The 12,349-nt window shown below is 46.6% G+C and overlaps 1 protein-coding gene across 7 annotated transcripts in view; it reads left to right on the forward strand.

Moving 5' to 3' along the window:
* The first annotated feature begins 276 nt into the window (after positions 1-276).
* The window catches only part of ADGRA3 (adhesion G protein-coupled receptor A3), a 121,232-nt gene continuing 109,159 nt past the window's right edge, over positions 277-12,349 (forward strand). For 4 of the 7 annotated variants that reach the window (XM_057546665.1, XM_057546666.1, XM_057546668.1 and 1 more), the window contains exon 1: positions 277-800. In XM_057546665.1, the coding sequence (XP_057402648.1) occupies positions 559-800 (242 nt within the window). In that variant the 5' untranslated portion in view covers positions 277-558. The remainder of the gene's footprint in view (positions 801-12,349) is intronic. The other 3 variants (XR_009008342.1, XM_007187628.2, XM_057546669.1) reach the window with 1 other exon arrangement.

The following is a 12,349-nucleotide window of genomic DNA, read 5'->3' on the forward strand; positions in this document are numbered from 1 at the left end:
CAACTCCTGCCCGGAAGCCGGGCACGCGTGGGGTCGTGGGCACGTGACGGGCGGCGCTGGCCTGGGAGCGCCAACCTCCTTCCCGGAGCCACGGGCGGCGGGCGGTGACGGGAGAGGAGACCACGAGGTGGAGGAGGAGGAGAAAAAGGGGGAGGAGAAAGAGGAGAAGGAGAAAGAAGGGAAGGAGGAGGGGGAGGAAGGGGGAAGAAGGGGGAGGAGAAGGGGCGGGGGCGGCGGCAGGCGGGGAGGAGCCGCCGCGGGCAGTGGCCGGGGGAGGCGGAGGCGGAGGCGGAGGAGGAGGCGGCGCTCCCGCTCGGCCGTAGAGCGGCGCAGGGACCCGCGCGGCCGTGACCCGGCGGCCACCCAGAGGCCGAGCGCGGCCGCAGCGGACAAAGGAGCATGTCGGCGCCGAGGAGGGCGCGTCCTCCGGCCGCCACAAGGCTCCGGGCGCCCCCGGGCCCGCGCTGCGCTCTCGTCCGCCCGGGCGCCGGGGCGGCCCGCTAGGCCAGCGCTCCGCCGCTCGGCCGGCAGGCCCCGACCCGCCGCCCAGCCCGCAGCATGGAGCCGTCCGAGCGCCTGCGGGGCCGCGCGCCGCCGCCTCTGTTGCTGCCGCTGGCTCTGCTCGCGCTGCTGGGAGGCGGCGGCGGGGCCGCGGCGCTGCCCCCGGGCTGCAAGCACGACGGGCGGCCCCGAGGGGCCGGCAGGGCGGCGGGCGCCGCAGAGGGCAAGGTGGTGTGCAGCAGCCTGGAGCTCGCGCAGGTCCTGCCCCCGGACACGGTGCCCAACTGCACGGTCACCCTGTGAGTAGCCCGCGGAGCGCCGTTCTGCCCAAGCGCCCGGTCCCCTCCCTCCTTCCCTGCCGGCGCTCTCTGTCGTGCCGCTTCTCTCTCCGCGCGACTTGCAAAAGGGTCCCGCCGGCATCCCTGTGCCTTTGTGTGAATGAAGCTGCGGGCAGGGCTGGTGCTGGGCAAGCCCCGGGGGGCTCGGCCTGGGCGCGTTTCTGCGGCAGGCGAGCAGATGTGTCCCCGAGCTGCCTCCGAGCTCCGCTAGTTTGCAAAGTTTTCGGGTTCCCCGCGCGGTCCGGGCGCGGCGCTTTTGAGCTGCGCGGTGCCACGTGAAGATGCAAGTAAACACGCAATCCGCAGAGTTAAAGCTCATTCATCCTGTGCGTGGGCTGCCGGAAAACACAGTGCTAGGTTAGAAGCGCCAGTCCTTCAGCTTCTTGCAACTTCAGTTACTTGGACGCAAGTTTGCAGGATACTAATGCAACACGAGGACTTTGAACGCCCCGGTGTGTGATCCCCAAACCCCCAGACTGTTTCCTTTGCTTTTGCTATCTTAGTTTTATTACAGTTAAAGAGCACCTTTTAAAATAGAGTTGTTTTTCAGGGCCAGAAATATATTTCAGATGAAATCTTGCACCTTCCAGCTCCGTTTTCTTGGGTGTGAGCGCTCATCTTGTTAAAAGCCGAGAACTTCGGATTTGCAAACTGGGGGTTTGCTGAGCCTTGCAACTCAAGGACTTGATTTTCAGATTGAGTTTCCACCTGGAAGGAAAAATTTTTGGTCTGGTTGCTCAGTTTGTGTTACGATTCACGGTCCAGTTTTGCAAGCGTGGTTCTGCCAGTTCTAGCTGAACCCGTGGCCCCAGTGACTGTTAATTTTATTTTCTGAACAACGAATTGGTTTGGGAAGGCTTGAAAGGGTTTCTAATGGGTATTTTGTCGAACTGAAATATGAGTCCTTCGGCGCCGTCTTCCTCTATGTTGTTTCGGTTGGTTCCCTAAAAAAGAATCAAGGCTGCCACTATAAAAACATGAAGGCAAGGGAAGCAGCATGACCTGTGAAAGAACTTAAACTGCGGTTTTTAATTTAACCCAAAAATATGGTTTTTAATTTAACCCAAATTAACCCAAGCTGGATTTATGGGTAAGACAAGTACAAATTTCATTACCAACACCTTTGTTCTTCATTTCCATTTGTTTGAATTAGGAAAGATTTAACACAGGAAACTTGTGTGTTTCTGTTTATGGAGGCCCGAAAGTGGTAAAAGAGTTTTTGTTTTGTTTGATTTCCTTTACCAACACTCGACCATTTGGTAGCGGCAGCAGCTGTATTTATTTCTTAGCCAGATTCTTTGAAGTGGATATTTTGGGTATGGGACCATAATTACAGGCTGGAGTCAAGTGGAGAAAACCTTTGTGTTGCCCAACTCCCTTGTTACTCTGAAGAAATTAGTCATCATCCATTTGGGTTCTGGATCAGTGGCACTTAAGCTGATTCAAGTTTAGGGCAAGTTTTTCTGAACTGTCAACAGTGGATTAAAGCAGCTACTTTAAATTGTTGATTCTGCGGGGGAAAAAAGTTGATATTATAGAAAATCACTTTTCAGCATATGATCAAACTATTTCACTGAATTTTTTTGAGCTGATTAAAATATAAGTGCCTTTGAAATGCCATTTTAATCCTTTTTTTTCCACCTGAAAGCTCTTTAGATAAAAGTAAAATTAATAAAATTTATTCAGTGAATGGGAAGAAATTATAATTTATTTAAGGATCATATAAAGTTGATGTTCCGGATGAAGTTGGTTCAAGGTGTATCAACCTGGTGGAGGGTCTTCTGGGCCAGTTTCCTCATTTTATTGGGGAATAAATCAGAGGGTCGCCGTGGATAAGTGACTTGCCCAGGTTCCCATGGTGAACGCCTGGCAAGGGGTCCGTGTCCCAGATCCCTGCCCTGCAGTTCAGATGCTTTCTCATCATCACCCCTTGTCTTCATCTTCCTTCTTAGTTCAACACGGTTTTTTATTGAACTAAGGTCGTGGGCAGTATGTTGAGGTTTGGACTAGGTGTTAGTTTCCTAGGACTATGGTAAATTACCACAAATTTGACGGCTTAAACAACAAATTTCTTCTCTCGCAGTGCTGGAGGTCAGAAGTCTGAAGTCAAGGGTTTCAGCAGGGCCATGCTCCCTCCAAAGGCTCTAGGGGAGAATCCTTGATTCTTTCAGCTTCTGACATGACTTGGCTTGGGGCACCCCAACTCCAATCTCTGCCTCTGTCTTCGCATGGCCTTCCCTTTGTGTGTCTCTCAAATATTCTTCTTTCTCTTCTAAGACACCAGTCATTAAATTTAGGGTCCACCCGAAGTCCAGGATGATCTCATCTAGAGATCTGTGACTTAGTTACATCTGCAAAGACCCTGTTTCCAAACAAGGTTACTTTCAGAGGTATAGGGCTGAGAACTTGGACCTATGGCTTTGGGAGACACCTTTCGGTTCACTACAAAATATAGATTAAAAACATCTTTCTTCTCCAGGAACTTACGGTATTTGGGGAGAGAGATTCATGAATACGTCTCAGGACAGTATGGTAAACGGTCTAATATCAGGGTGCACAAGTAGAAAAAGGAACCCAGAAGAGGGCAACCAAGGCCCCTTTAGGGCATAGTGGGTGGGATGGAGGATCTGAGGATCCAGAGCCAACTTTGAGGAGGATGAGAAAGATGATAGTGAAGGAAATGGTGAGGCAATGAGGGGATGGAAGGTGGGAGCCCCCAGCATGCCCACGAGTGTGGAGATGCTTGTGAAGCCATGCATTTGATATTGCTTGAAAGTCAAGGGCAAGTGTCTAGTGCCTGGAGTGGTGGTGGTGGCGTTGGGGCGCGGTGGGGGGCAGGTCAAGGTCAGACAGGCTCTCTGGTTGGAGTTTTCATTCCTTAGGTGTGGCCAAGCATTTTCAGCTGAGCTGTGAATGCAGGTGTTGCATGGAAAGTTGATAGGGGTTGAAAGGATGGCTAGGATTGGATAGAAGTTTTCTTTTTTCTTTCTTTAATAATGAAAAATAAGGCCTTTTCTACTTAGTGGATAAACTAGACTTCAGTATATTGATAGCTTAAAGCTCAGATCCTTCAGCTATCTTCGTGAACAACACATTTTCATAGCCATGTTTCTAGAGAGGTCTGGCAGAAATCCTCATCTTGACCTGTTTTTTGTGTCTCATGTAGCCTTTTGTATTAAAGGATTAAATTCCATTTATTTTTCTTATACACACGTGGAATAAAAATTTAACTGCATTTAATGTTTTTGTTGGAAATTGTTTACTTTATTCCTATGTTTTATATGAGATGCTCAATATTAAGTTTTAAAAATTCCGAGGACGTCAGTGGTAGAAGGTTGTACAGATTTAGCCCTGCTTTTCCAACGGTGTTTTCCTCATGATGCTACGTGGCGATTCTACTTTATCAAATGTTATGTTTGTTTGCTGTCAGAAAACTGATAATTGGACGTCACCAGTGTATGCAGCTCAGGGCCAGGTACACAAAAAGAAGTGCTTGTATTGTTTGGAAACTTAAACCTGGTTGGAGAGAGAAGATTTGCACCAAAGCAAAGCAGACATCTCAGGAACAATCACAGAATGTCTGTAATTAAGTAATAAATCCTGTACTGCTCATTGTTTAAATGCTTTAGGAAGCCTGAAAAGAGGAGAGAGCAGTGGGGCTGTGGAGGCATGGGAAGATTTTTTAATTTTCTTGGAGAAGTTAGGACTTGAGCATGGCCCAAGGGGAGTGAAAGATGGGGTTTTGGGGGCGGGGGGGAGGGCATTCTGCAGTAACAGTGAGGGCTGGTGACGGACTGGCCCCACTGAAATGCAGAGAGGGTTTTTGGAACCATCGGTCTATCCATGGTACTTCAAGCACGGGTCTGGTCAAGGTCAGTTAGGGGAGAGTGTACAGCTGGGAGGAGGAGGGGGCCCGGGCTGAAGCCTCCTGGAGCAGTGGAAGAGCCTGAGCAGGAAGGAGCCTCTGGTGAGGTGCGGGGAGCACCTGGGGAGTATCTGGTCATAGAAGCCAAGGGAAGTTCAGGTTTGAAGACAGGAATTGGGGGCGCCCCAGTGGAGAGATGCTGAGAGATGAGGAACAGTAAGGCCAAGCTGGATTTGATGGCCTGGCGCTTGGGTGCCCTCCGTGTATCAGAGGCTGCGGAAGGCAGGTTGGGGTGGATTGAAGGGAGGACAGGGTGAGGACGGTGACGATAGCACCTCGATGAGGAAGAAGTTTGGTGTGAAGGAAAGAGAATGTTAGCGCCTGAGTATGGTTGGGAATAGTTGGGGAGAGGGCGAAATGCATGATGGAAGGTGAGATGGGATGGGAGCTGGAGCACAGGTGGGAGGTTTGGTGTTTGCTGGAGCAGGATGTCGCATCCCCACATGGTGATAGGAGGGAGCGCAGGCAGAAGGGCAGGCGGGAGGCTGTGGGCAGGGCAGGTGGGATGAAGAGGGCTTTCCTGCTCCCTTGCTTTTATTTCCTTAAAGACCTAAAAGGTCATGAAGAACCTAGTGTTAAGACGGGAATAAAGACACAGACCTACTAGAGAATGGACTTGAGGATATGGGGAGGGGGAAGGGTAAGCTGGGACAAAGTGAGAGAGTGGCATGGACATATATACACTAGCAAACGTAAAACAGATAGCTAGTGGGAAGCAGCCGCATAGCACAGGGAGATCAGCTCGGTGCTTTGTGACCACCTAGAGGGGTGGGATAGGGAGGGTGGGAGGGAGGGAGATGCAAGAGGGAAGAGATATGGGAACATATGTATATGTATAACTGATTCACTTTGTTATAAAGCAGAAACTAACACACCATTGTAAAGCAATTATACTCCAATAAAGATGTTAAAAAAAAAAAAAAAGACCTAGAGGCAGGATGAGGGAGGAGGGCTGAGTAGGTGGTGTGAAGAGGAAGGTGAAAGAGGAGTGAAGTGGTTCTTTTGGAAAGTGGGAGAGTGACCATCCTGGGGATGGCAGAAGTGTCACCGGAGTGGAGTTGTGTCCATTTTGCCTTGTGATCCAGTTCAAAGGGAGATGGCCAGCGCTGTTATTTCTCTCCAGCTGCATTCAGTTTAGAGATGAGAAGCCTTGGGATTAGCCAGGCTGCTGCTTTGCCAGGTGAGGGCAACAGAGGGAGAGAAGCAGCAGGGCGATTTTTGTTGTTGTTGCTGATTTCGGCCACGCTGCGCGGCTCTCAGGATCCTAGTCCCCCGACCAGGGACCGAACCCGGGCCCTCGGCAGTGAAAGACAGAGTCCTAACAACTGGACCGCCAGGGAATTACCAAGGAGCAGGGTGATTTTAATGAACAGCCCCCAAAGCTGTCGTGGCCTGAATTCGTGTGGGTCATGGGTAAGGTTTTTAATCTTTGAATGCAAGGTCTCCTATTACCTCTGTAGCTGTATTTCCCGATACTCAGCACAACTTTTTCCCCCATGCACATCGATTGAGACACTGTTAGTTTTGTAGGCACAGTGCTGAGTGCTAGGTATTCAGGGATAAAATAAGACATGATTCTTTCCTTCAAGGATCAGTCTTAGACACAAATTCTCTGCTTAACCAAAGTGTGCATCTCACTGGCCCCTGAGCAGATTTGTATTTTGCTTCCTGTGTGCCTTGGCTAAGTCTGCCACTCTCTCCTGGTATCCCTTTTCTGGTAAACTGTGGGTCCTTCTCAATCCAGCTCATCTGCTGTGAACTCTTCTTTCCCTCTTCCAGCGCTCTGATCCTCCCCTAGCGCTTCTTATCTGTGTTCTTCTGTCACTTTATAGGATACTTGATGCTCTTATAATGCACATCCCCTCAAAGGAAGGGCTCTGAGACCTCAGTGGGTGGGAACGTAATTGTCTTTATTGATAAGAGTAATGCCAGTAAAGATAGGACTGTATCTTGGGAGGTCAGGACAAGTGGAGGGATGTGAATTCAAATTTTTACCCTATTATGGCAAATGAGAACATTTATTTAGTTTAGGTCAGCATTTCACAGCTGTTGGATCCCCTATTCAAGAACGGGTCTAGTAAATCTGTGGACAGTTACATTTGAACTACGTGATCTTACGTGTATGATAAGCACACACGTTAGGCAGTGTGCTGGCAAGTTGCTCAGGAATATTGCAGAATTTTGGGCAGATCTAGGCGTTTGGTCCATGAATGCAAGTCTTAAGTTTTTCCAGTGTGTTGAGAAGGTTTTGCGTGACCCAGCCCCTGAATCCTGTTGCTTCTTGCCCGCTTGGAGTCCTCCGGCATCAGGAGTAGATGAGAGAAGTTGGTGGGTTTGGCAGTAAATCAGAAATAAAATACCAGAAACAAAAGAAAACAGGAACTTTCAGAGGTTCTTGCCCCAATCCAGTTACAACTTCTATTCCCAGAAGCCTGTAAAGATGGCTTTTAAAAATAGGCAAAAAACCACAAAAAACAAAAACAAAAAAACCCAGAGTAAAAACTCTTGAAAGTAAGTCAGAAAATGACAGGTGAAGTTTCTTATAGTAGTACTCAGTGACTTTTTTTTTTTTTTCCCATTTACCTGCTTCTCTGAAAGCAGTTGTTTTCTGTATTGTCTGTATTCCTGTGGAGGAATCTTTAAGTCCAGAGACCATAACTAGTTTATTGTTGTCAACAGTTTTCTCATAAACAGACAAAAATTAGGATACAGAATTCTTTAAATTTTAGTAACTTATTAAGTCAGGTTTTGCAAAAATTAGGAAGCTGTAGATGCAGACTTGCTCAATGAGTTTTTAATTGTTGCCTGACTAAATTTATTCTAATATAGTTTTCATACTTTATGCATGGTTTAGCTTGCATTTATGTTCAAGTGCAGACAGTTTTAGTCTGAAGAGGGAGTTTTAAAGTAAGCAGTCTCGCCCAAGCTGTTTTTCTTTCCCCCACCACTAAACTTTTAAGAAATTTTGCCTGTGTAGTGAGGGAATCTCCTGCGTGTTGGATGGGGTGGGACAGAGCCGTAGCCGGTGCCTCACAGAAGGGACATGTTTCTCCTGGCCACTTGTAGTGCCATGCTGAGCACATTGCAGATACTGGGCTTTTCACTCAGGGAAACATTTCTTGTCCTCAGATCCCTCCAGCTCAGGACCTGAAGGGAGCAAATGGAAGGGATTGGTATAAGAATTATCCAGGACTACCCCCTCCCCACTCCATAATCCCACCCCACTTCCCCCAACACCCTGGTCTTCTTTTTCCTCTTTGTCTGCAGGCCTGGATTTAAATCTGTTTTCCTGCATACAACAGGGGCCTTCCCAAGAGGGCAGAGCTGACTTTTGACAATCACTCTTCTCTAGTGGCTGTCTTCATAATTCCTACCCTAGGTTTTTTTTTTTTTTTTTTTAAATAAAGATTTTAATTTATTTATTTATTTATTTATTTATTTATTTATTTATTTATTTATGGCTGTGTTGGGTCTTCATTTCTGTGTGGGGGCTTTCTCCAGTTGCGGCAGGTGGGGGCCACTCTTCATCGCGGTGCGCGGGCCTCTCATTATCGCAGTCTCTCTTGTTGCGGAGCACAGGCTCCAGACGCGCAGGCTCAGTAGTTGTGGCTCACGGGCCTAGTTGCTCTGCGGCATGTGGGATCCTCCCAGACCAGGGCTCGAACCCGCATCCCCTGCACTGGCAGGCAGACTCCCAACCACTGCGCCACCAGGGAAGCCCCCCCTACCCTAGTTTTTAAAAGTGCTTGCTTTTGCGTTCATTCAACAGGTATCCACTGCCTACTCTGCTCGTTGTCAGCTTGATTTAGGCGAGCTTGTGTGACTTTTTTTTTTGGCCATTAGACCAGTTTTATCCTAGTCTTGTGTGCTTGTATCCCATCCTGGAACTCCACCTCTGGCCTTCCAGGTGTACAATATCTGTCACACTTCTGGATCTGGCTCTTTTTGATGTGATTTAACCTGCATCTTCTTCCATTGCCACACTCTGCTAAGAGAGCTGGAGATAGCAGGGGGGTAACTGGTGGACTTTGGGGGAATTATTATAGGCAATAGGGTTTGTAAAGGGAAATCTGCAAGACTGGTTTTAGGAACAGCCTCGCTAAAGGGACTGATAGACCTTTTCGGTCAGTGACCACCTTTGCTTTCCCATCACATCTGGCTGCCGGGCACGAAGCCTTTCCCCAACCTAGTACGTCTCAGATCGCCTGTAGCACATACTCACTTCCATTATTTACAGCAGTTCTTTCCAAGCATTCTCAGGTCGTGACACACACACGGTGATTATGTTTGTGTGGAGGGTGCTCCAGGCCAGAGTCCCACCTCCCCAGGCCCTGCATCCCAGCCCCGGGGTGGTCCAGTGGGCTGGGGCAGGGGCATTTATCTCCACCTCCCCCAAACCTGGCTGCTGAGCTTGCTGTTGAGATTTTCCACCTTGTGTTCAGTCACCTGGGAACATTAAAAGTTCAGATTCCTGGGCCACAGATCTCGTGATCTGATTTGACTGGTCCAGGATGGGACCTGGAAGTTGGTATGTTTCACGGCTCTGCAGGTGATTCTGTTGTCACCTGGGCTGAGAACCTGTTTTCTAGCAGCACAGCGACCTGAAGGGGTAACCGTCTTCACCAGCTGTCATCTGCTGCAACAAAAGAAGGTAGAAGAAGGAGCAGGGGAACAGATTGAGGAACACGGTCTCAAAAGGGGGCAGGGAGGGAGGGACTCTTCCCAGGTGGAGCAAGGATGGATGAAAATCAAGAGACATTTTTAGGACAGAGAGAGCTGAGAGCTTTAGGGTGGGGCCTTATTCATAAGAGAGAAGAAAAATGACTTTGTAAAGTGGGGAGTGATGTGCTGAAGTTGGATTTAATACCAAGTCATGGCGTTAAGGACAATAAAGTTTTGGAGATGCATTGTGGTACTAAAGGAATGAACTGAGAAAGTGTAAGGGCAGGAAGCATTTGTCCAAACCAGTATTTGAGGGCCTGATACTCAGATGGAATAGGCAACGAAACACATGTGGTGGCCCCTGCCTCCGTCTACCTTAAATCCTTTATTTTATATTAAATTTAAAATAGAGATTTATTTCCAGTAATAATGCATTACTAATATAAAATGATAAAATAATATAGAGAAACTATGAGAGGCCCAATTCCCCAAATATCTGCCTGCTCTGGGAATTTTGTTTTTTAGTCTTTACTAGTCTGATAAGTTAAAAAAAAAAAAAATGCTTATCTAATTTACATTCTGATTATAAGTGAAGTTTAATATAGTTTGACACGTCTACAGAAGGGTCATTTGTATTTGGCCACCTTCTCTGAACAGTTTTAGTTTCTAGTAGCTTTTTCCCTCCCCAGTTGACACTTCTTGTTTAAGCAGCCACTCCTCATCTGATAATATATATCGTTCATTATTTTCTTACTGCTTTGGTTGGGACTAAGGAGGCAGGACTGTGGGCATCTCTGTCATATTCTTGACTTGAGAAGGGACAGGCATGTTGGGCAGACGAGAACAAGAGATTTCCTCTAGCAGGGCACATAACTTTGTTGCTAGGCTAAATCCACTCATATAACAGGCAGGCATTTGCTAGTTGCTTTTAGCTCTTTATCAATTTGCATGACTGACATTCTTGGTTCTTAGTTTAAGTAAAATAAAAGGTACCTTTTGTCCTTTTTTTCTTCTCATATTTTACCTTGTTAAGTTTAAATTACATGTTTGAACTGTGCATATTTGAAATCTTTTGTTCCTGAGTAATCAGGATGGGGGAGGGGGAAGGGCAAATCTGTGAGGTATAATCCTATACAAAGAAGGCTAAATTGTCCATCACCCTCACTACCTACTTCTTAGAATATTTTTATTAAATTCTTCTGGATGACAGTGGCGTGAACATGAAGAAAATCTTTTGGCAGGATTGCTAGCTCTACATGTAAAAGCGGTGCTTTCACCTAGTCAAGAATTGTACACAAGTCCCCTCTTATCCCCAGTTTCAGTTACTTATGGTTAACCATGGTCCGAAAATATTAAATGGAAAATTCCAGAAATAATTCATAAGTTTTAAATTGTGCACCATTCTGACTAGCATGATGAAATCTCGCCCTGTCCTGCCTGGGATGTGAATCATCCCTTTGTCCAGCGTACCCGCCTGTTAGTCACTTAGTAGCCGTCTGGGTCATCTGTCAGATCGACTGTCCTGGTATCTCAGTGCTTGTGTTCAAGTCACCCTTATTTTACTTCATAATGACCCCCAAGCGTAGGAGTAGTGATGCTGGCAATTCGGATGTACCAAAGAGAAACTGTAAAATGCTTTCTTTCAGTGAAAAGGTGAAAGTTTTAGACTTAACAAGGGAAGAAAAAAAAATCATATCCTGAGGTTGCTAAGATCTACAGTAAGAACAAATCCTTGAAATAGTGAAGGAAAAAGAAGTTGTGTTAATTTTGCTGTTGCACTTCAGACCGCAAAAGTTATATGGTCACAGTGCTTGATAAGTGCTTGGTTAAGATGGAAAAGACATTAACATTTGTACAATGAGAGATTCTGAGAGAGAGAGACTACCTCCGTAGAATTTTATTACAGTGTATTGTTATAATTGTTCTAGTTTATTGTTGATGATCTCTTACTGTGCCTATTTATAAATTAAACTTTATCGGAGGTATGTATGTATAGGAAAAAAAATCATAGTACAGTGTATAAAGGGTTCAGTACTATCCAAAGTTTCAGGCATCTACTGGGGGTCTTGGAATGTATCCCCTGCAGGTAGGGAGGGACTACCGTACTTGCAGGCCAAAATGTTTCCCCAGAAGAGGAATAAGCATGCCCCCAACCCAGGCTGGGGAGAAATAAAGGATCCCTGGGGGTAATCTGAGCTCCTCAAGCCTTACCCCCAGCCCTCTCCCCTGCAGCCCCCCAGCACAGGACATAATGCATAGTATGTGATTGTGAGTTAAATTCATTCCCTATATGAAGACATTTCTGAATTGAAATAAATAGTTCCATGTATGTGACCTAGCCTCCCCTAGAATGTCAGTTCCATCGAGGTCAGAGAGACTGTTTTGCTCCTTCCTGCAACTGTAGCACCTAGAATAGTGGTAGGCTTTTAATTGGCATTTCTGTGATGGCCTCATATTGTGAGTCGGGTAGAAAGCAGGTTGTAAATTGTGTTGGGGATGACACTTCAGTCTAAACCCTCCTGAGATTTAAATGAAGGAAACTTAAAGCAGGCTTTGGAGATGTAACTGTAATACAGATTCTGTAATTCAGTTGTTAAACTTTTGTTTCTTTAAGACTGCTTGAATCTTAAGTCTAATTAAATTGATTCATTTCCCATCAAGATAAGACTTAAAAGCATTCTTTGTTTTATTGTGCAATTCTTCCCAACTCTTTTCTCATGAAAAGGCAAAGAGAAATTGACTAGGGGTGTATTCATCTCTAGTACTGTGTTTTAAGACAGATGGGCTTTCTGTTAGATTATTTGTTTTAACCTTTGTTTGGTTTGTTTTAAACAAGACCAAGTGTGATCTCTCCCTTTCTAGCGGAGATTTGATGAGAATCCTAAGTCTTTGGGCTACCATGTGACTTGCAGTCTACCCTGGC

This window comes from Balaenoptera acutorostrata, chromosome 5 (genome assembly GCF_949987535.1).
Source record: "Balaenoptera acutorostrata chromosome 5, mBalAcu1.1, whole genome shotgun sequence".
NCBI lineage: Eukaryota > Metazoa > Chordata > Mammalia > Artiodactyla > Balaenopteridae > Balaenoptera > Balaenoptera acutorostrata.